The 24,844-nt window shown below is 41.4% G+C and overlaps 1 protein-coding gene across 2 annotated transcripts in view; it reads left to right on the plus strand.

Moving 5' to 3' along the window:
- TRAPPC9 (trafficking protein particle complex subunit 9) overlaps window positions 1-24,844 on the plus strand; it is a 273,866-nt gene that overhangs the window by 30,651 nt on the left and 218,371 nt on the right. For both annotated transcript variants that reach the window (XM_087706655.1, XM_087706654.1), the window contains 8 exons: window positions 1,954-2,170; window positions 4,697-4,840; window positions 6,010-6,136; window positions 10,615-10,760; window positions 14,189-14,274; window positions 17,644-17,770; window positions 19,958-20,090; window positions 24,276-24,439. In XM_087706655.1, the coding sequence (XP_087562781.1) occupies window positions 1,954-2,170; window positions 4,697-4,840; window positions 6,010-6,136; window positions 10,615-10,760; window positions 14,189-14,274; window positions 17,644-17,770; window positions 19,958-20,090; window positions 24,276-24,439 (1,144 nt within the window). The remainder of the gene's footprint in view (window positions 1-1,953; window positions 2,171-4,696; window positions 4,841-6,009; window positions 6,137-10,614; window positions 10,761-14,188; window positions 14,275-17,643; window positions 17,771-19,957; window positions 20,091-24,275; window positions 24,440-24,844) is intronic.

Below are 24,844 nucleotides of genomic sequence, written 5' to 3' on the forward strand. Positions count from 1 at the left end.
TACAGGGCACATGAGTATTTCAGTGCACAAAAGAAAGAACATGCTACTTTATTTTCAAAGAGCCATTTGGTTTTGTAAAGTAGGATACACTTCTGACTATATACCATGTTTGTATTGAGAAACAGTTAATATCCTTAACAGTTTTATGGATAGGCTAGGCAGTGGCACAGATCTTAAAAACACACTCTGCGGAAAACCCAGGGGCTGATCTGATAAGAGATGGAATTCAGTTTGTCTCCCTGGAATATTCCATAAAACGCTAGCAGAATATTAAAGTACGTTCTTCTGCTATTACAATATACAGGTAACTTTCCAATGCTAATTACAGTTATTTTTATAAAATTGTTTCTCAGCTGCTTATATAACAGATGTTCAGAATCCAGCAGCAGGTTCTGCCTTGTTCTGATTTTTTTTTCTTTTAACGTTGTAACCAAGTGATGTTAACTATTGTATGGACTGCAGATAAATGTTTCCCACTTCTATTTTTCTTCCACTGCACTCACACATCCCTAGGCAGTTTAGAAGTCAAATTATCAAACTATAAACATTGTAACAATTCTCCCAAAATTAATAAAATGTTAAAATAGCCTCCTAATGATTAGATATGAAGTGAAATGCAGATCTTAAGTCTTGAAGCATCTATGTGAAAAGTCTCATTTTAAATGCTTTCTAAATCTTCCGCAGAGGGATCATATGTCAGAGAGGCGGCAGAAATAGAGAAGTGTAGCTTGTCTTAAACCACAAAGCTTTGTTTGGTAAAAGAGATTTAAAACTATTTATTATTGCCGTTACTTATATGTTGGAAGAGGCAAACTCTGGGTTTTTTAAGGATACAGTAAGAAAATATCTTGGAGGTTGCTGCTGCCATTACTGCCAGTTCAGCAAAAAATACTTTGCGTGTGTGCGGTTGCTTCGCTCCATGTGCACAACTTTAGAAAACACCAAAAAATATTTTGCAAGGAAGATTGTTCTGCGCATGCGCGGAACAGAAAATCAAAATGGTGCTGTTGAGGATAGAACAGGTTCGAGTGTGGCCGAGTTACTACCTACTCGGCCGAACCGGGCTGAACTGATAGGAACCCACCTCTGAAAATACCTGAAGTGGAAATGTCTGTCCAGCTTTCATACGTCACTTTTTTATGTTAAATGTTTGCTGAGTGAAATTTGATTTCTTTTTGCCGTCTGCCTATCTGTCTGTCTAATCTCTCTCTCGTTCTCTCTCTCATCTCTGTCTGTCTGTCTGTCTCTCTGTCTATATCTATCTATCTATTTATCTATCTATCATCTATCTATCTATCTATCTATCTATCTAATCATCTATCTATCTATGTATCTATCTATGTATTTATGTATCTATGTATCTATGTATCTATCTATCTATCTATCTATCTATCTATCTATCTATCTATCTATCTATCTATCTATCTATCTAATCATCTATCTATCTATCTATTTATCTATCTATCTATCTATCTATCTATCTATCTATCTATCTATCTATCTATCTATCTATCTATCTATCTATCTATCTATCTACCTATCTCTATCTATCTATCTATCTATCTATCTATCTATCTATCTATCTATCTATTATCTATCTATCTATCTAATCATCTATGTATGTATGTATGTATGTATGTATCTATCTATCTATCTATCTATCTATCTATCTATCTATCTATCTATCTATCTATCTAATCATCTATCTATCTATCTATCTATCTAATCATCTATCTATCTATCTATCACCTATTATCTACCTACCTACCTACCTACCTACCTACCTACCTACCTACCTACCTACCTTTTCTCTGTCTCTCTGTCTCTGTCTCTCTCTTTCAGAGCTTATTTTTCTTGCCTTCTTTGCACCTAGTTTGCTTATGGCAATTTTGGTTATTAAAATTCTTTTCAAATCATTTGTTTCCCTCCCGCCCATGTTTAAAAAAATATCAGCTTTCTGAAGAAGAAAAAATCCAGCGCTACAGTATTCTTTCTGAGCTCTATGAGCGAATTGGATTTCATCGCAAATCAGCTTTTTTCAAGCGGGTGGCTGCCATGCAGTGTGTCGCCCCAAGCATCGTAGAACCTGGTTGGAGAGCCTGCTACAAACTTCTTCTGGAAACACTTCCTGGTTACAGCCTGTCTTTGGATCCTAAAGATTTCAGCAAAGGTACCAAGTTTGGCTTAGAGAGAAGCAAGCCAACAAGCACAACATTTCCTATTTTTGCTTTTATGTAATAAAGCCAAATGAGTGAGAATTTAAAAAAAAAAAAATCAGTAGGCTAAAGTTGCCCACAGGTGCTTTTTTCAAGAGCCAACTGGACTTTCTGGTTTTTTTTCTTTGAAGACGTTTTGTTTCTCTTTCCAGAAGCTTCTTCAGCTCTAACCAGATTCCATTCCCCACCATCCAGTCAGAGCTGAAGAAGCTTCAAGGCGCTAGTCGTCACTTATAAAGCCCTTCATGGTATTGGACCTGGGTACCTGAGAGACCGCCTTCTGCCAATCACCTCCACTAGACCGATCAGATCCCACAGATTAGGCCTCCTCCGAATTCCATCCGCCGGCCAGTGTTGACTGGCGACTACTCGGAGGAGAGCCTTCTCCGTGACTGCTCCGACCCTCTGGAACGAACTCCCCGTGGAGATTCGAACCCTCACCACCCTCCAGGCCTTCCGCAAGGCCCTTAAAACCTGGCTGTTCCGACAGGCCTGGGGCTAAAGAGCTGTTGCCCCCGTCTCGAATCGTATGACTGTTGTATGTTTTTAAATTATGCATTGTTATGCTTGTTTTTTAAATTTTTTGTCTGTATTCCCCTTCCCTGGTTGAGTTGTGAGCCGCCCTGAGTCCCCCTCGGGGGAAAAGGGCGGCATATAAATGAAATAAACTGAAACTGAAACTGAAACTGAAACTTCTTGGATGAGAAGGGAAACTTCTTCAAAGAAAAACCAGAGAGTTGAATTGCCTCCTGAGAAAAGCACCTTTGGGGCAACCATGACCTGCATAACAGAATCTCCATAGACATAACGTTGCCCACCTTATTTTCTCTCAAGCAGAACTCTTCCTTCTACGAAAAGCCTTTGTGAATGGAAGGAGGTCTACGTTTCACAGTTTAGTTCTTTGTTTTTAGAATTCAATTGGCATAACTTAAATTTTTCAGATGTAACATTCCTTCCGCTTTGCTTGAATGGTAATTAAGTGCTATGCAGCAACAACGAGAAACAAATTGAGAGCGCTTGCATGTTAGATTGAATGTATATTGATCAAAATCCAAATGTTCATTATGATCAGGGGTGGGTTTCAGGCGGTTCGCGGCGGTCCCTGCGAACCGGTTGGTCGGCGAACCTGGAAGTAAGTAACTTCCGGGAACGCCGAAGGATCCACCCGCCCGCCCGCGTTTCTTACCCGGTTTTGATGAGTTCTGCGCTTCTACGCATGCGCAGAACGCATACAGTGCCTGCGCGATCCTCCAGGAGCAGCTGGAGCATCGCACAGGCGCTAGTACGCATGCGTGCACTGTGCGCGTGCACGAGGACGCCGCCGGCCCCGTTCCAACCGAACCGGTTGGAACGGGGCGAGAAACCCACCCCTGATTATGATCTATACTTTGGGTTGCAAAATAATTCAATGAAGTGGAAAATATGTTTTTTTCCCAGAGGGCAAAAATACCGTATTTTTCAGAGTATAAGATGCTCTGAAGTATAAGACGCACCTAGATTTTGGAGAGGAAAACAAGGGGGAAAAATCTGCTTCTGCCTCCCAGCAATTTGCCTCCTTAGAACAAACAGCAAACAGTACAGATAATATATATTGTTTGTAGTGTTACTTGTAGTATACTTGTAGTATACTTGTTAAAATTGATGTGCTTTCCAGAAGTATAGTTATTCTCTGCTATTTAAAAGAAGATACAATAGCACTGGGCCTCTTCAGATCAAGCATTTATTTTAAAAAACTTCTTCATTTTGTTAAGCTGTCTAGAACAATAATAAAGCAGTCTTTAAAAAACAAGTCTAATAATTTGAACATTTTATAGGCATTTATAGTTATTCACTTGCCTCCTTGCAGCAAACAGCAAAAAGCCTGATTAGCACAAGGAAAAAAAAATCTGCCTCTGCATTTTGCCTCTTGGAGCAAATAGCAAGTTTCATTTTCAATTTCAGCTTGGGCGCCCGATCATCAGTTGTTTCAGGCTGCAGGGATTGCTATAGCCCATTGCAGCCCCCGGAAGTCCCATTTTCCCCATTTGCTGCAAGAAGGTAAATTGCTGGGAGGCAGAGGCCAAAGGGTTGGGGCTACATTCAGTGTATAAGACGCACCCAAATTTTCAGCCTCTTTTAGAGGGGAAAAAGGTGTGTCTTATACTCCGAAAAATACGGTACTTTTACTGCTTTGAGGAAAGAATAATTTGTCATTGAGATGGGCAGCCGTAGATATTGAACAAATAAATAATAAATAAATACCATATTTTTCAGAGTATATATATATATATATTGATATATATCACAGTAATGATGTATTTTATTGTCTCTCATGTAATTTACAAACTTAAAAATGGGAGGTGAAAGGGCCTCATAAGTGGAATAGCCTAGGGCCTCTTTTCATCTAAATCCGGCCCTGTATGGAGGCCATTGCTGAATGAAGATTGAGTGACTGTTAAAAGTGTATTAACACAACACATGTTATTTTGCTCTTTTTAAAGGCACTCATCGTGGCTGGGCTGCTGTGCAGATGCGTTTACTTCACGAGTTAGTGTATGCCTCCAGGAGAATGGGAAACCCAGCACTTTCCGTCCGGCACTTATCTTTTCTTTTACAAACCATGCTAGATTTTCTTTCTGACCAAGGTATTCATTTTATTTAAAAAATAGTGCAATTTTTCATGTATATTATATATGATAATGGAGTAGTGCAGTGGCCTAGAGGTAGAGCTCTCGCCTCACAATCAGGAGGCTTTGAGTTCAATCCTAGGCAGATATTTCTCTCTCTTTTGTCTCAATGGGAATATTTCTGCTGGAACTCCGCATTGGCGACAGGAAGGGCATCCAGCCAGTCTGCAGAATGTTTAGTATGATTTTGGTTTTCTGTTGCTGGGTGGGAGACATGTTCTGCTCTTAACTTTCCTCACCAAATTGCAAACTTCTTTTGAATGTTTCTTATTTTCAAAAGGGAACATACTACGCCTCTTTTCCAACTGTTACTCTGTTCTGTCTCAAAGAGACAGTGCAGGGTATTGCGTTGTCAGTACTACACCAGTTTAACATGCTTTCTCAACAGATTTTTGGGGGAAAGAAATGGCAGGCTGGTTTTCTTGAGATCCATGCCTTTCAGTCTTCTTTCCTATATTTCTTCTTCATCAGCGTAGGACTTTCCTTCCCAGTTTCTAAAATCACTGGATGGACAGGTAGTCCTCAACTTACAACCGTTCGTTTATCTTTTGTCTCCGCACTTTTACACCTTTGACCAGAAGCAGCTGGGTGGAGAAGCCAGTGTGGAAGAAGAACATTGGACCATGTGATGGATTGTGGGTGTTGGGACAAGATCATGAACTTTTAACTGGGTGGGATTCTGATGTAATTTCCAGAATTGGGATTCCACAGCAATGTGCTAAGATGTCTGCTTTATTAAATTGGAACTTTAAGGATTGTTTGCCTTGGACTCTGATTTAATTCTACACGATACTTGGAACGCTGACATTATCCCAATTCTATCTTCAAAATAAATCACCAGCACACACACACCTCACCCGGGGTGGGGGGGGGCTGGGGAGGGTTACTGTTTCCCAGTGCTGACTGACTGGTCAGTGTAAAATATCAGCGAACAATTATGAGAAAGCCTTTTGAGATAAGAAGCTGACATGTGGCAAGAAAGGTCAGAAAATGGGGCGAAACTCACTTAACGACTGTCTTGCTTACCAATGAAAATTGTGTGCCTTCTGTTCCTACCTTGTTTGTAAGATGGGAGCAGCCTCTTCTAATCCAATACTCTAGTAATGAGAATTCTTTTTTCCTTTTAGAAAAGAAAGATGTAACACAAAGCCTAGAAAACTATACATCAAAGTGCCCAGGAACAATGGACTTCATTACCCTTCCAGATGGCTTAAAGCTCCCGCCTGTGCCATTCACCAAACTTCCCATTGTAAGGTAAACTACCTTTTGTTTCCTACAGTCCTGTGAGAGGCTAGAGTAATGAATGCTCTGTCACATAGGCCTCCTTCGGGATGGTACTAGAGGAGAACGTTAGACTGAGGGCAGTGAACTGTTTCAGGAGGAAATCGCTTGGGCAGAAAGCTTGTGCCTTTCAGAAGAGATTGAAACTTCTGTAAGCAGTAATTGAAACCGCCTCTTGTATTCTGGTGCCATTATGGGGTGCTGCCCTGTCACCACCGCCTTCTTAACTCAAGTGTTTTCTTAAGGAAGACATTGAGAAATACAAGCTCCTTTAAAGAACAGCCAATGGGTGTTGGTAGGATACCTATGCCAGTTTTGAATTTTATGTCATTGTTTTTGGAAGAGCCAAGGTGACGCAGTGGTTAAATGCAGCACTGCAAGCTACTGCTAGATCAGCAGTTCAGCGGTTCAAATCCCACCGGCTCAGGGTTGACTCAGCCTTCCATCCTTCCGAGGTGGGTAAAATGAGGACCCAGATTGTTGGGGGCGATATGCTGACTCTCTGTAAACCGCTTAGAGAGGGCTGAAAGCCCTATGAAGCGGTATATAAGTCTACTGCTATTGCTATTGCTATTTGAAATTCTATTCTATTCTATTCAGTTATTCTATTCTATTCTATTCTATCCCATCCCATCCCATCCCATCCCATCCCATCCCATCCCATCCCATCACATCACATCACATCCCATTACATCCTCATAGTTAGTATCATTCCTTTATTCAAGGAACTGAGTTTGGAAGACCTGAAATATTTCCCCATTTGAAAACTTAGCAGTTTGAGGGTATTTTTTTTAAACTTTTGATCTTATATTTGTAACCATTTACTCTTTTGTACAGAGATTTGCAAGTCTCACCAGTCTATAGAGCACTAGGGAATTGCTGAGAAATTGATTGCTCCACAGAGATTTTAATGTTGTGAGTGAAATTATAAGATCTTGGATTGGTGCTTTCCGTGAAGAAGTGATATTTAGATATTTTTTTAGATATTTTATTAATATTTATAGGCCGCCCTTTTCCCCGCGGGGACTCAGGGCGGCTTACATAAAATAGGGAGGGGGGGGTATAAACAATAAACATAAAACAATACATAAGAGTAAAATAGTACACAACATTCATTCTTCATTCGGGTGGGGACAGATTGTGATCTTATCCCCAGGCCTGACGGGATAGCCAGGTCTTGAGGGCTATGCGGAAGGTCTGGACGGTGGTGAGGGTACGAATCTCCACGGGGAGATCGTTCCAAAGGGTCGGAGCTGCTACTGAAAAGGCCCTCCTCCGTGTAGTTGCCAGTCGGCACTGACTGGCGGATGGTATTCGGAGGAGGCCCAATCTATGTGATCTTATAGGTCGCAGGGAGGTAATTGGCAGGAGGCAGTCTCTCAAGTGAGAGTTGAATTGAGTCTGCATGCTATATATCCATATGACTATGACCTGAGCTATTGTTATTTAATAGTAGTTTAGTAGTTTTAGTATTAGGAAGTATGTGAAAAACACAAAGACTTGATATATCAAAACTGATGCAAAGATGAACATCCAACAACTGAACGAAGCTGTGCCCTGGGATCACGGGATACCCTTTTGCGACTTTCTGACAAGCAAAGTCAATGGGGAAATTCAGATTCATTTAACAACCATGTTACTAATTTAACAATTGCAGTGATTCACTTAACAAATGTGGCAAGAAAAATGGGACATGACTCACTTAACAAATGTCTCACTTAACAAGATAATTTTTTGGGCTCAGTTGTGGTCGTAAATCGAGGAGGACCTGTACAGTATTCCTCTATCTTCTTTCCATCTTTGTTTCATTTAATTTGCATCTGTTATTATCTGCCCATTGCTATCTTTTAGAACTTTTATGCAAGTTCTGAATTCAGAGATCTTTTGAAAGGGTTTCCTTCTTTTTTTCTATGCCAGTTCCCCTCTCCAGTGATTTGATAGACGTCATACTGCTTGCCTCTTCTGAGAGCTCTCTGAAACTCTCTGAAAAGTTCCTTACGGGGTCTTTTTCTCTCTCTTGGCTTTGGCCTCTCTCTCGCTTGTTCTCGGCAATTTCTAGGGTTTGTTTTGACATTCAGTTTGCTTTCTTCTGCTTCTTCATTTCCAGCAGTCTCTTTTCACATGACTTCCGAATGACTTCTTTAAGTTCATCCCACGGTTCCTCTGGCTTCCTATCAATGAGATTCAGAATTTCAAAGCGACTCTTGATGTTCTCCTTGAAAGTGATATAAGGTGTAAGATCACATGGTGGAAACTGCTTGGTTTTCTTCTTCTTTAGCTTTAGTGTGTGTGTGTAACTCGCACACGAGCAGTCTGTGATGTGTTAGACCCGTGATGGCAAACCTATGGCATCCGTGCCACAGGTAGCACATGGAGTCCTCTCTGCGGGCACGCGAGCTGTTCCCACAGCTCAGCCCCACTGCACATGCATGCACATCTCCCGCTGGCCAGCTGATTTTTGGGTCTGCGGTGTATGTATGAGGGGTGGGGCGCATGCGGGAGATGCATGCACATGCATGGGGGGTCACATGCACATGGGGTCGTGCATACATGCATGGTGGCAGGGAAATGGGGGATTGCATCATGTCCCTCCCGTGGCTCATTTTTGGTCCCGGGAGGCTTGGTAGGCCCAAAACGGAATGCAGGGAGTGCAGGGGGAGCACTTGGGGTCACACGCATGTGCAATGGGGTGTGCGTGTTTGCGGAGGGTGTCACGCAAAAGAAACCATTTGTGTAGCAGAAATTAATAAAAGTCTGTATAGATTCTCCATCATCCAGGCCATGGTTGTCCCAAAGGTAGAACAGTAGAAGCCATTTTAAGGCACAAAAGGCTGTATCTTAACAGAACACATACTCTGAGGGGTTTGTGGGGCGTCTTACCCCCACTGTATTTGCTTCCAGAGAGTAAGTCATCTGTGTACCAAGTTTGGCTGAAATTGCTCACGGTGTTCTAGAGTTATGCTGGAACACACACACACACACACACACACACACACACACACACACACACACACACACACATTTTTATATAGACAGATAATACTGAATGTGCATTGAATCAATATTCAGTTGTTATTTAGGGTAGATCTTGAAATTTTCTATTTTAATGTATCTCCGTGATTTTACTGGATCTGCTTTACATCCGATCAGATTCATCGCATTGATTTGATTTGATTCTATTGAAATTTGTAGGCCGCCCTTTTCCCTGAGGGGACTCAGGGCGGCTCACATAAAATCAGGGAAGGGGAAATGCAAACAGTAACATTGACACATATAATAAAAACAATAGGCAACATGCATTCATCATTCGGGAGGGGCGGCTATCCTTGTCCCCAGGCCTGACGGGCTAGCCAGTTCTTCAAGGCTGTACGGAAGGCCTGGACGGTGGTGAGGGTACGAATCTCCACGGGGAGTTCGTTCCAAAGGGTCGGGGCTACTACTGAGAAGGCCCTCCTCCTTGTGGTTGCCAGCCGACACTGGCTGGCCGATGGAATACGGAGGAGGCCCAATCTGTGTGATCTAATTGGTCTCAGGGAGGTAATTGGCAGAAGGCGGTCTCTCAAGTATCCAGATCCACTACCATGCAGGGCTTTATGGGTGACTAATAGCACCTTGAAGCGCATCCGGAAATCGACAGGTAGCCAGCGCAGCTCGCGGAGGATAGGTGTAATGTGGGTGAACCGCGGTGCACCCACAATCGCTCGCGCGGCCGCGTTCTGTACCAGCTGAAGACGCCGGATGCTCTTCAAGGGCAGCCCCATGTAGAGCACATTGCAGTATTCCAGCCTAGAGGTCACAAGGGCCCGAGTGACTGTTGTGAGTGCCTCCCGATTCAGGTAGGGTCGCAACTGGCGCACCAGGCGAACCTGGGCGAATGCCCCCCTAGCCACAGCCGTCAAGTGATGGTCAAACGATAGCTGTGGATCTAGGAGGACTCCCAAGTTGCGAACCCTCTCTGAGGGGTATAGAATTTGACCCCCCAGCCTGAGAGATGGAATATTGGTGGAATCTTTGGGAGGGAAACACAACAGCCACTCGGTCTTTTCTGGGTTGAGCACAAGCTTGTTAGCCCTCATCCAGTCCATAACAACCTCCAGGCCTCGGTTCATCACGCATTGCATATATAAGCAACTTTGAATTAATAGAAGGATCCTCCTCATTGTTTTTATGGTTTCCAATAACGCAGTGTTTCTATTCAGAGTTTACTAGGAAGTTCTAATATTGTTATGTATCTATCATTTTACATAAAAGCTTTACCCTGTTACTGTTCTTAAATGGGGAATTTATAAGACAGGGGCAAAGAGATCAGGACAGATGGAAAGCAAAGCTATAATTAGTGTCTATCATGCTGATAATCCATGCTATTGTATCTGTCATTTGAACTGTCTCTCCTAAATTTGAATTTTGTAGCAGCTCTACATAAAAAAAACAATCCCTTGTTCATTGAACAGATCTGTCAAGCTCCTAAACCTCCCCGTTAGCCTTCGACCGCAGAAAATGAAAAGCCTGCTAGGTCAGAACATGGCAACGAAAAGTCCCTTTATATATTCGCCAATCATCGCTCACAATCATGGAGAGGAACAAAGCAAAAAAATAGGTGAGAACCTCATTATCTTTTTTAACTTGCATTCTCATTTTTACATGCAGTATCTCACTGGGAATTGTTTTCTGGCTTTTATGCTGCAAATTGACCCAAATCGTGATTGCCGATTTTTGGATCAATATGCTATTTCCTCTTCTTGATTATAAAATTGACAGCTTGACAAAGACGTATCCACCTTTGTTTGTAGGTATGTGTTGTCACACGAACCTTGATTTACAATACGTAGTGGAAGAATTATAGATTGACTGTAAGAATGTCTTCATAAAAATGTGTCCTGTAGATATTTTTAGGAATGTATTATTGAGACCTTTCGAACAAATTGGTCCTACATTGGTCCTAGATTACTGAAATAAACTAAGATGATTTCTAGCCTATTTATACCAAGGCAAATTAGTGCACAGTGGCTGTTGTGTCTTGCCCAATTATCGAAATGCAGATGATGATCAAACCTCATCTCCAAATTCTGCCATTTCTTACCAACCTGCCCTGTCTTGTTTTCCATAGAAATGCTTTTAACCACTTTGTAATTGAAATACCTGCTGATTGGGAAACAGGGAAACTTCCTTTTCTATCATGCTTCCCAAAATATTCCCAAAATGTGCACACACACACACAAAATGTATCTCATTATACTTTAGATGAATTCGTAGAGAGATCTGCTGAATTGTTGGTGATCTCTGAGCTTGCTTTATTTTTGGAAGAGCTTTTAGCAGGTTATGTAAAATTATGCATGCTTGAGACAGTTAAGTTTTGCTGTCCGGTAATATGATTTTTTTCTTTGTTCCCATCCAGGTTTATTTTACATTTGTGATTCTTTTATGTGTGTGTGCGTGGTTTTTTTGTGTTGTTTACTTTTTAAATGTTTCTAACAATTTGTAAACAGCTGGTAGTTGGGCAGCATATGCATTTAATAAATTACTATTATTATTATTATTATTATTATTATTATTATTATTATTATTATTATTATTATTATGCTCATTCACTGATGAAGTTGTATGTCAAATGCTTATTTGCTAACTTGCCTTCATTTTAATGGTAGCGATGGTAGTTGAGTTCTAGTTTCTCAAAATCCATAGGCAACTTGAGTGGCTGATATTAGCCTAGGTCAAACATTATAGTACAGAAGTATTAATTTTCTGCAGTGATTTCAATATTATATAACTCTCTTCTGGTATTAATATGAAATTAGATTTGTTTTCAGTTATTTATATTTATTTATTGGAAGACCGCATCTTGCTCACAGAGTGAATCTGGACGATGTACAATTAAAAGACTTATTCATAGTTTACTGCTGGATTCTATCCCTAAAATAGTTTTTAATGTGTTTATTCAAATGAGACACAGTCAAAACACAAATGTAGTAAGTTGGTCCATTTCAAAGAAGCAGAACTAAGATTTCCCCACTTGTTCTTAAGTTACAACTGCAGTAAAGGAAGACTAAAGCATACATGGGGAATTAGGCATATATATTTTTTTTCAGTGGTTACCATTGCTTTATTTCAATGTGGCCCTCGCAAAGGTTCCCCTCACACATATGTGCTAGTCGTTCCCAATTCTAGGGGGCGGATCTCATCTCCGTTTCAAAGCTGTAGAGCCAGCGCTGTCCAAAGATGCCTCCGTGGTCATGTGGCCAGCATGACTAAACACCAAAGGAACATGGAACGCCCTTACTTTCCCACTAAAGCTGGCTCCTACTTTTCTACTTCCTTTTTTACGTGCTTTCGAACTGCTAGGTTGGCAGAAGCTGGGACAAGTAATGGGAGCTCACTCCGTTACATGGCGCTAGGGATTCGAACTGCCAAACTGCCGACCTTTCTGATCGACAAGCTCAGTGTCTTAGCCACTGAGCCACCGCGTGCCATATGCCATAGTGAAGAATATATAGTGAAGGATACACACACACACACACACACACACACACACACACACACACGTACACACACACGTTTCCCCAAAAATAAGACTGGGACTTATTTTCTTTTGGGTCCCAAAATAAGTCCTAATGCTTATTTTTGGGAGGGGGGGTGTCTAATTTTTTTCCCATGTACGGGAGGCCCACTTCTGCTGGAGCTGTGCCACGTGCCCTACATAAGCTTATCTCAGGGCCCCTGCAGCCAGGCCATCCATGCCCCAAAACCTGCCTCGCCTCGTGGCCACAGCACCAGCAAGACCTTTTGACAAGCAAAGTCAACTTATCAACTGCAGTGGTTCACTTAACAACTGTGGCAATAAAGATAGTAAAATGGGGCAAAGCTCACTTAACAAATGTCTCACTTAATAACATAAATTTTGGGCTCAATTGTGGTCGAACATTGAGGACTACCTGTACTCTAAAGATGCTAGATGGCATAACATTCAAATGAATGGCCTTTTCTAGGCTAGATAACAGGTATGCGTTAATGTGTTTCCGTAATGTATCTCTGGTGTGTAAAGTGTGAACAAAACTCACGCTTACCGTACACCATGGATGATTTAGGCCATATGCTGTTTATGCTATTATCATTTATTTATTTATTGGCAGAAGTTTGCTGAAGTGAGAGCAGGCCTAAAATAGTTACAAGTGCATAGGATGTATTTATTACTACATTAACCAGAAATCTGCACATTAACAAAACAAACACATTTTCGGTTTCGTATAAAATAAAATTTAAGCGTTAAAAGTTTTTGTTTTTTTAAATTAAACCTTAAAATGTAACTGGATAATTGAGACAATCAAGGCATGTTGTTTTACAAAAAGTATAAAAACATCGTGCCGTTATCAAGAAAATGGAATTATGTTGGTTGCGATTGTACATAAAATAAATGAGAATTATGTGGGTGCTTCAATAAATAGGGAGTTATGAGGCAGGCCTTTATGTCTATAAATGGAACAGTATGACAATATAGGCTGTGAATTCAATTGAGCCTTTTCCACAAGAACACACAGTGTCTAAGGAACTTTTTAATACTTGCCCTTAAGGACAGCGGTGAGAAAATCTTATATCAGTGGTCCCCAACCTTTCCGCGGACTAGCAGTGGTGGCAGGGGTGGGTGGTGGCGGCAGTGGGAGGAGAGCACGGTTTCTTGTGTACAACCTAATTTTGTGCATGCGCAAATGGAGCTTTGGGCGCTTGCCCACTGCCTGTGCAGCCCAATACCAGTCTGCGGAGCAGGTGTTGGGAGCCCTTGTCGGAATCTTATATGACAATCTATAGCCCAGTGTTTCTCAACCTTGGCAACTTGAAGATGTCCGGACTTCAACTCCCAGAATTCCCCAGCCAGCGAATGCTGGCTGGGGAATTCTGGGAGTTGAAGTCCGGACATCTTCAAGTTGCCAAGGTTGAGAAACACTGCTATAGCCACATGTGATCACAATATCCAATTCTGCTTAAGTGTGGGTCTCACCCGGAAAACTAACTTTCAATTTATTTCTTCTGTAGATTTTCAGTGGGTTCAGGGAGACGTTTGTGAAGTCCAGCTGATGGTGTACAATCCAATGCCCTTTGAACTCCGGGTAGAAAATATGGTACGTTTTGCATCCTGTGTTCACCATAAAGCCTAATTTGGGTTTAGCTTTGGGTGGCATTGGGGTCGACGTTAGTGGAAACTATAGTTAAGGTGAAATGGGACAGTTCATGGAAGGGATTAAAAAGGCTTGAGGAATCTTCAGAAGGAATCCTTCATATTGTGTTTGGACATGCCTTGAATACAAATTCTACTTGTATTTTCAAATTTTGAACGAATGAGAATATTTGAAGCTCAGGGTTGAAGACCTTGGTACTCTCTAGCTTGGTTGTTTGCTTCCAGATGACTAGGTAACAACATCAATACTAGTTTGTGTGGGGTTTGTTCCCTGTTTACATGTACCATATTTTTCGGACTATAAGATGCACCTTTTTCCTTCAAAAAAGAGGCTGAAAATCTGGGTGCGTCTTATACACTGAATACAGCATTTTTTTGCCTCCTGAAACCCTGTCCCCTTCACCAAAATGGCCGTGCAGAGGTCTTAGGAGGCTTATAGAGTGCTCCTGGGGGCTGGGGAGGGCAGAAATGAGTGAAAAATGGGCAGTGTTTTGCACAATTTTGCCCCCCCAGCCCCGAGGAGCACTCTATAACTTCCCTTCCCATGCCCTTTTTTGACAAAAAATGGACCCGTTTTCACAAAAAATGGGCCGTTTTTGGGAGGTCTGCAGAGTGTAATTTTTTTTTTTAATTTGCCTCTTCAAAATCTTGGAGGGTCTTATACTCTGGTGCATCTTATACTCCGAAAAATACGGTAGGTTTGTCCGCCAGTTTTGGTGGGAATGTATTTTTTTTTGCTTTGGAGTTCCTTCATTAGGGTTTTGTTTTCTGCTTGACCGTCTGATGTTAATTTTTACTTATTTTTACCTTATTTTGGGTGTTGGTTGCTATATTCTGTTTTTTTTCCTGCAATTTTTTGATACATGGCAGTGTTATTTTTTTAATAGCATACGTTATTTGCACTGCAGTGGTCAGGCACTTTTTGAAAGTTTTGTGAGTACTGTGTCCATTTTGTTGGAAGATGTTGTAGAGACTATTTCTGGTTTTGGTGACAATTCCCCATGGCCAACTCACCACGACCAACTCGCCACGGTGAATATGCTACAGAACAACTTGCTGTGGGACAAGACTAATATCAAAGAAATGGTGGAATGGAATCATTAAAGAAAGGATGGAAAAGGAGGGACAGAATGACAAAAATTAAAATAATGTTATTTTTTAAAAATAATTAAATTGAATTGTTAAATTGTCTTGCAACGAGTTGTCGTGCAGTGAATTGGCTGTGGCAAGTTGTCCCATTCCCACTGCGTTGTGTCCAGGTAGTTGCGACCCTATCTGGACCGGGAGGCCCTTCGGATGGTCACTCACGCCCTCGTCACCTCAAGACTGGATTACTGTAACGCGCTCTACATGGGGCTGCCCTTGAAGAGTGTTCAAAGACTGCAGTTGGTCCAGAATGCAGCCGCGCGAGCAATTGTGGGTGTACCTAGATACACCCACGTTACACCTATCCTCCGCGAGCTGCACTGGCTCCCCATTGGTCTCCAGACACGCTTCAAGGTGCTAGTCGTTACTTTTAAAGCCCTACATGGTTTAGGACCTGGCTACCTGAGAGACCGCCTCCTGCCATTTACCTCCCAAAGACCAATAAGATCACACAGATTGGGCCTTCTCCGGGTGCCATCGGCCAGTCAATGTCGGTTGGCGGCTCCCCAGAGGAGGGCCTTCTCTGTAGCTGCTCTGGCCCTATGGAACGATCTTCCCGTAGAGATCCGGACCCTTACTACTCTTCCGGCCTTCTGTAAAGCTACTAAGACCTGGCTGTTCCGGCAGGCCTGGGGCTATTGATCAGTATCCAGCCGCACTTTAATCAGTATGCATGGTGTGAAATTTTAATAATTGTATTCTTATTTTAATTTTTATATATGTCCCTTTGTCTTGTCTGTAAGCCGCCCAGAGTCCCAAGGGAGTGGGTGGCATACAAATGCCAATAAATCTAATCTAATCTAATCTAAATCATGTTGTTCCACGGCTGCTCTCGTGGAGGTTGGGTTGTTACTTTGGTAGTAACATTGGCTAATATATTTTCAAATCTAGGTAGATCAAAGTCCAATGTATTCTGTGTACAAATGTACTCTATTATAGTTCCAATTTTTATTTCTGTTTGAATTAAATGTACAACTTAGTAATTAAGAAAGATAAGCCTAATGTCTAATATTATGGGGTAAGGAGGCAAAATGATCTTGGTTGTGCATATTGCCATAAACATTGTCATCTTTCTGCTTTACTTTGTCATTTTGTATATGTTTTTAAAAAATGTACAGTTTCATCAGCTTTATAAAAATGATATATATGAATATATTATGGAGAAAGGTTTTAACATTAATATGAATTATCCTTTTTCCCACATATCAGAAAGTGGGGGGGGAAATCCAATAAAATTCCATTAAAGAAAGATGCTGAAGATAAACTTTTTCTATGGCAAATGATATTGATGATCATGTTTGCAATGTTTATATTGCTTTCCTGAAAGTTGACATAATCATTTGTCAAATATATGTTTTGTACTGTATAGATAAAGCATATTTCTCAAGTCTTCAAGCCTGGATAAGTCATGTGGTTCAGCCTACTGTTACTGAAATTGCTGGCATGTATTAATAGTTGCGTTTAAAAGGAACCACATATTTTAACATGTATGAATCAACACTGAAAAATACTGTTCTGGTCCCTCCTGAATAGTTAAGGCTGCCTGGGAAGGGAGTTGGGTAACAATTAGAATGACACCTGTTTCACTTTGTAGCAAGACTTGTATTTTGAAAATGTATATTACACACATAGAGACACCTACATCTACGTAGCATTGATACCACATTTACATTTGAAGAAAATCTTAACTTTTTTTGTTATGCCTTGCAAGAAAGTTTTGTTGTCACAGCTACTGGTAGAATTAGCACATCAACGGTAGGAGTTGCATAAACTAATAGGATATTAAAAAGGGATTTTTATAATGATGAAACTGACAACGCAAATGCCAGCACTTTCAGGTTCTTCTCCTAATCATTCCCTTCAGCCAGTTGCTCTACAGGTAATGTACTTAAATTAGGAATGTTTTATGCAGAATGAATAATGTATATGAGTGGCTTTCTACAAATGTGCTCAGCAAGATAACAAACAATGAAATACATCTAATAAGCCCTTAAAATGCAATAGTCCGAAGGAAATTAGGAATAGTGATTACAATTCCTAATAGTGTAACTATTCAAATATTTTTAAAGGGTAATTTTATTAGTACAGGGGCATAATATAAATGCCTTACCTTCGGTATGCTTTTTGCTTAACAGAATTAAAGTGCATTTGCTTTTTATGTTCCCAGGGACTACTGACGAGCGGTGTTGAGTTTGAATCCCTCCCTGCAGCTCTCTCTTTACCTGCTGAATCTGGTCTCTACCCTGTGACCCTTGTTGGTGTTCCTCAGTGCCCAGGCCAGATCAATGTCAACGGTAAAGATTACAAACAGGTTTTTCTCTACATTGAGAAGTGTAGCTTCTGCAAACCATTTCAGATTGGGTGTGATTATTTTTTCAAATGAGGCCAGAATCGTTCTTCTCTAAGTTAATATTATTACATCCTAAACAGTAATGAAAAGGGCGACGTTTTTATTGCCACGTTTCAAGAAAAGCATTTAGGAAACTAATAATCCTTGGGACCAGAATTTCCATTGCTAAACAAGGCAGTTGTTGAATTGATTTGCGCCTGACTTTATGACCTTTTTGCTGTTGTTTTTAAATGCTTCACTCCAGAACTATGAATTGTGCAGTCCTTATGTGAATCTGTCTTCCCCCATTGACTTTGGGAAGCTGACTGGGAAAGGTGCAAATGGTGATCACATGACCCTGGGATGCTGCAGTCATCCTAAATACATGCCAGTCAGGAGTGGGTTCCGGCTGTCGCTACTGCCGGTTTGCTCAGGGATGCGCCCCGCGCGCATGCGCAGTGCAACAAAAATTACTCTGCGCATGCACAGAAGGCAAAAGCAAGATGGTGGCACCTACGGCGCCACCGAGAGAACCAGTTTGAGGGTGTGGCATGCGTGGGTCGCAGCCGGTTCCAGCGACCCAGGCTGCCAAGTTACTACTGATTCAGCTGAACCGGACCGAACCAGTAGGAACCCACCTCTGATGCCAGTTGCTAAGGGCCTGATTTTGAGCACGTGATTGTGAGGTTGCTGTGAGAATTGGTGCAGGACACAAAAGTGTAACTCACTTTTTTCAGCACTGTTGTAACTTCAAACAGGCTCTTAAAGAATGGTTGTAAGTTGAGGTCTAACTACGTATATTAAAGTCTCCTGCACATGTGGTGATCTGGACTGAAGCTGTGCATGCAATTTGTTTGACAAAAAACGGGCCCGTTTTCACAAAAAATGGACTGTTTTTTGTTCGTTTTTGCCCCCCCCCCGAGCACTCTGCAAGCCCTCCCAAGGCTATTCATGCCTTTTATTTGAAAAAAAAAGGCGTTTTTGCAAAAAACGGGCCGTTTTTGGAGGTTTGCAGAGTGCAAAAACTTTTTTTCCCTTTCAGAAAGCTCATTAGTTAGAGTGATTGATGAAATTACATTTCTCTCTCTCTCTCTCTCTCTCTCTCTCTCTCTCTCTCTCTCTCTCTCTCTCTCTCTCTCTCTCTACCTATCTACTCTCTCTCTCCCTACCTACTGTATTTTTTTCTCTCTCTCTGTATCCCTCTATCTCCCTACCTACCTACCTACTCTCTCACTCTCTCCCTACCTACCTACTGTATTTCTCTCTCTCTCTCTATCCCTCTAGCTCCCTATCTACTTACCCACTCACTGACTCTCTCCCTACCTACCTACTATATTTCTCTCTCTCTCCCTCTACCTACTCTCTCCCTCCCTACCTATCTACTGTATTTCTCTCTCCCTCCCTCTATCTATCTACCTACTTACACCCTCTCTCTCTCCCTACCTACCTACTGTATTTTTTCTCTCTCTCTATCCCTCTATCTATCTACCTACCTACTCCCTCTCTCTCTCCCTACCTACCTACTATATTTCCCTCCCTCCCTCCCTCCCTCCCTCCCTCTCTCTCTCTCTCTCTCTCTCTCTCTCTTTATCCACCTACCTACCTAACTACTCTCTCTCCCTACCTACCTACTGTATTTCTCTCTCTTTCTCTCCCTCTCTATCCCTCTATCTACCTATCTACTTTTTTTTTTAAAAAATTGTCTCTTCGAAACCTTGATGTGTCTTATACTGCGGTGCGTCTTATACTCTGACAAATATGGTAATTAGTTGTTGGCCATGGAAAAGTTCTTAATCTGCCTTAAAAGGAAAAATGATCTGAGCCACATTGATTAATGATTTGACCAAGCTATTATATTGACTTGAGAATTAAATCTTCTTAATCTCTCTGCATTAGCCAAAAAATAGCATGTTTTAATGTCAAACGGTGAGGTTTGAGGTTTCTTAGCCATAATGATTCTCCTACTAATGTTTTTAACTGTGCAGTATCCAAACTAGAAATATGTCCCATTGGCACTTAGCCCCTTCAGTCTTCAGTACATTTTTTACAAATTAAATAACTCTCTGGTTCTAACAGTTGTAGTAGATTTCCCATTTGTGCTGGATGATTGATTATTTCTGCTCAATCTCTGACTGATTTCTCGTGGTGACAGGTTATCACACCTCAGTTTTCGGAGTCTTCAGTGATTGCCTTTTGGATAAACTGCCAGGAATAAAGACTACTGGCTGTACAGTGGAAGTCATTCCATCTTTACCTAGGCTGCAAATCAGTACTTCATTACCCAGGTAAGAATTCTGATGGTTGATTTTCAAGTCAGCAAACTTTGAGTACGTTTCTCAATATCTAAAGAACTATTAGATTAGTAATATGTGCCTACTAATTGAATGTACAGTTGCAATGTATGGCTGTGAAAGTTAGAAAGAATGGAGGCCTTTGAACTATGGTGCTGGAGAAGACTCCTGCATTGAGTCCCTTGGACTGCAAGGCAATCAAACCGGTCAGTCCTAGAGATCAACCCTGACTGCTCTTTAGAAGGCCAGATTCTGAAGATGAAATTCAAATACTTTGGCCACCTAATGAGAAGGAAAGACTCACCGGAGAAGAGCCTAATGCTGGGAAAGATTGAGGGCAATAGAAGAGGACGGCAGAGAATGAGGTGGCTGGATGGAGTCACCGAAGCAGTAGGCGTGAGCTTGAATGGACTCCAGAGGATGGTAGAGGACAGGAAGGCCTAGAGGAACGTTGTCCATGGGGTTGCGATGGTTCAGACACAACTTCGCAACTCACAACAACAAATTGAATGTATTGTTTAAAACACAAACTTTTTTCCTTTTTTTTTTTAAAAAAAAAAAGTCAGAATAAGTATAAATGATAATTCTTAATATTAAAACACAGGTGCTTTGAATTAGCACCTTTTCTATTTTTCTTCAACTTCTGTTCCTGCACTTTTTGCTTTTTCCCTCAATCTTTCTTTCTTTTTTCTTCCTTACTTTATGTTAGCCAGCGCTAGTTTTTATCTTCTGTAAAAGTTTTAACAAAAATTGTACAAAAAAGGGGAACAAAAATATCTTAACCTGTCACCTAAATGTTAAGTGTTGATAGAGAGTGAAAGTGCCGGAGGGAGAGCTTATTTTCTCTCAAACCAGATTTTAAATAATGAAATTGTATTTGCCCCAGTGCTGTATTATAAATCATTTTAAAATGGATGAGTCTTTCAAATGCAATATAGTTGAGTCCTGCTACTTTGAGATAAAAAATGTTATTTATAAGTGGAACCTTTAGTGATTGCAATGAGAAAATTATCTTGAACGTATCCATAGTTCATGCATGGATTTATGCTCTTACAGTGAGATTTCTCTTGCTTACCTCTGCTGCCTCCAGCTTTGCTCTGGGGGAGTTCTACAAATTTTAGAAACAAGTTTTGGGGCAATTTTCTTTGCTTGGTTTTGTGTGTGTGTTTTTTTTTATTATGATTAATATTAATATCCATCCTGAATTGAATATTCAGCATGGTTTTCTTTTAAAACTTGCTTGAAACTGTATTTAGAAAGGGATTTTAAATAGCTGGTCAAAATCATGGCTAAGAGATCACAGTTTATAAAGTAGAGCAGTGTGTGCATGCTTATGTGTAGGAGTCTGTGTGTTTGTGTGTGTGTGTATATACACATAGGGACATGGTGGCTCAGTGGTTAAGACGCTGAGCTTGTTGATCAGAAGGTTTGGTGGTTCAGATCCCTAGCGCCGCGTAATGGAGTGCGCTCCCGTGACTTGTCCCAGCTTCTGCCAACCTAACAATTTGAAAGTATGTAAAAATGCAAGTAGAAAAATAGGAACCACCTTTGGTGGGAAGGTAACAGCGTTCCGTACCCCTTTGGTGTTGAGTCATGCTGGCCACATGACCACGGAGACATCTTCAGACAGCGCTGGCTCTTCAGCCTTGAAACGGAGAGGAGCACCGCCCCCTAGAGTCAGGAACGACTAGCACATATGTGCAAGGGCAACCTTTATCTTATATATACACGTAATTCTCAACTTACAACAGTTCATTTAGTGACCATTCGAAGTTACAACAGCACTGAAAAAAGTGACCATTTTTCACATGACCCTTGCAGCATCACCATGCTCACGTGATTGACATTTGGAGGCTTGTTAATTGGTTCATATTAATGACGGTTGCAGTGAACCAGGTTCATGTGATCATTTGCAACCTGATGAGCAAAGTCAATGGGGAAGTCATATTCGCTTAACACTTAAGTGTTATTAATTTAACAAATGCAGTTCTTATTAACAAATGAAGCAAAAATATCATAAAATGAGACAACACTCCTGAACAAATTTCTCACTTAGCAACATAAAATTCTGAGTTCAGCTGTGGTCATAAATTGAGGGCTTGCTGTATATGTACTGATATGTGTGTGTGTGTGTGTGTGTTTGTGTGTTTAAATACATCTGTGTACGGGTATATGAAAAATAATAACATTTTCTGTTCCCTCAGTGAGCTGTTTCATTACAGTATGTGTTTCTGACTTCTTTGTTAATTTATTTTGGAGGGTTAAAATGCTTGTTTGTCTGTGCTAAATTTATCTCAGAAGGATCAGCAATGCCTTGATTTTATCCCAATTAGCTTTGAGTGTTAACACTTTTGTCAGTTCTCAGGGGCAGAATGTCAACTCTCAACGTTGCCATAGTGAGAGAAGGGGGGGAGTGCATTCCACACATACTGTCTGGTGAAGTCCGATCTCAGATTACTGCAGCAGGCTTGGGAGGGGTGCAACTCATAGGGGAATGTGATTGATGACACAGACTGAGGGGAGGGAAGGAACAGGGGTAAATTTCAGCTATAAATCAAACAAAACTTAGACTGGCTGCGAAAAGATCTTGCCTATGATGCTCCTAATAATTGACTAGTTTTGTATTGAAACTTGACTCGATACTCATGAGTCAATTAGGGCAGAGGTCTCCAACCTTGGCCATTTGAAGACTTGTGGACTTCAACTCCCAGAATTCCTCAGCCTTTGCTGAATTGAAGTCCACAAGTCTTCAAGTGGCCAAGGCTGGAGACCCCTGAATTAGGGCATTTTTAGGAAACCTTACACAGAAGTTAACTTTAATTGTATCTCTCTTTATCATGGTTCCAAACCAAGTTTCACTTAGTTTGCACTTTAGAGTCCAAAATGTAAAATTCTCTACATCGGCCCCTACCCACAGTTGTAGGTCATGCAGTCCCCATCTTCCAAGTGTGGCAGCTGAAGTACAGGAATAGTAGTGCCGGCCTAATTGTGGTTAAGGCTTTCTTCTGCCATTAGAGTGATTGTTTTTGGCCTGATCCATCACCCCCATGTTATTAATAGTGCTAAAAAAATTAGGTGACACTGCTTGTTATTATTTTTAAAACATCTAGCAATATCTGAGAGATCCAGTAGTGGTGAAGGCATCAAATTAAAAACTGGGAGACCGTGAGTTCTAGTTCCATCTTGGGCGTGATGCCTGCTGGATCTGGAGTACCAACGTTTCGGACCTCAGGGACCACTGAATTCATAATTTTAAATTCCACAGACCACTAATATGATCTGCCTAATATGATCCCCACGGTGTGTGTGTGTAGCTAGGTGGTCATGTGACTGGGTGGGTATGGCCAACTCGATGTCACTCACATTTGCCAGCCTCTACTTGCCCCTCCCCTCCGAGCCAATCCTTCCCCCCTCCCCCGCCCAGGCTCCTTAGGATCCCAACAGTTGTTGGAGCTAAACAGCCACCCTGAGAAAGAGTTGGCAAAACAGCTGGCTCAGTTCATATTGGATCTGAACAAGAAGGAGGCTCAGCAGAAGCACCTCACTGAGGACTACAAGCATAGGCTTTCCAAGCAGCAGGAAGACCTGCGGGAGTGCAAGGCCAGGCACCTGCAGCAGGAGGCTCACAGGGCTGAGATGAGCCAGTTCCCAGCCATGATGCAGTCTCCAGCTATTCGCCACCAACGTCACTTCCCTCCATCCTTGGCCTAAAGCCCCCCCACCAGGAGGCTGAAGCAGACCCCAAGTCGGAATTTCTTCCCCCCTCCGACCTGCACAAAAAACCCCAAAGGGGGAGACTCTCTGCAGCAACACAAACATTCATTGCATATATCCGGTCCAGGGGCCGTAGTTTGAGGACCCCTGATTTAGTGCATTATAAAAAATGCAAATATTTTTTCTGCAGACCACCAAAATTTTCTCATGGACCACCAGTTGGTGACCACTATGCTGGATGACCTGCACCAGTCACACTTGCTCAACCCTAGAATGCAGACAATGGCAAATCATTTCTGAAAAAAAGTTACTAAGAAAACAGCAGGGACTGGTCCAGTCTCAGGGAATTAAGACACAACTGAATGGAAAGAAAAGCTATCTGTGAAAGTATTGCAAATAATATGTGGATTCATTTTCTAATGATGGATCCATTACCCACTGGTCTCTCTCCTACCGTTTTTGAAGGTCTGCTCGTACACTTCAACCTTCTTCGGGGGATGAAATTACCACCAGCGTGTCCGTCCAGCTGTACAACGGAGAGACTCAGCCACTCATCATTAAACTTGAAAATATTGGAACAGAACCGCTGGAGAAGCTGGAGGTGACATCAAAAATGGTCAACCTAAAAGGTTAATATTCTTGTTTTTCCCAACTGCTATAAAATCCACTTCTGCTCCCCATTTTCTCTATTCGCTGATTTGTTTTAGTTTTCTGTTCTTTCAGTTTTCTTTTTCTAATTGGAATTGCATTTCTTACACACTGCCAGCTTCCAGTAAGTCAAGTCAGTGAGGAAACCAGCCATCACCTGATGTTGTGCTTAATGACTGCCCATGATTCCTTAACAACCACAACCTGAACTGTCATTGTATACTGAAGATCACATTTAATTTTGTTGTACAAGGTGCAGTGACAATAAACTAAACTAAATTAAATTCTTGCTTTCCTAGAATCAGTTAAAGATCGTATCCCTTTAACTTCTCCATGGTTGTATTTTGGCTACCATGCTGTCAAGTGTTTGGAGTTTGTTTTCCTCT

The sequence above is a fragment of the Thamnophis sirtalis genome, unplaced genomic scaffold (genome assembly GCF_051295495.1).
Source record: "Thamnophis sirtalis isolate CommonGarterSnake01/CBP01778 unplaced genomic scaffold, rThaSir2_p1.2 scaffold_2, whole genome shotgun sequence".
NCBI lineage: Eukaryota > Metazoa > Chordata > Lepidosauria > Squamata > Natricidae > Thamnophis > Thamnophis sirtalis.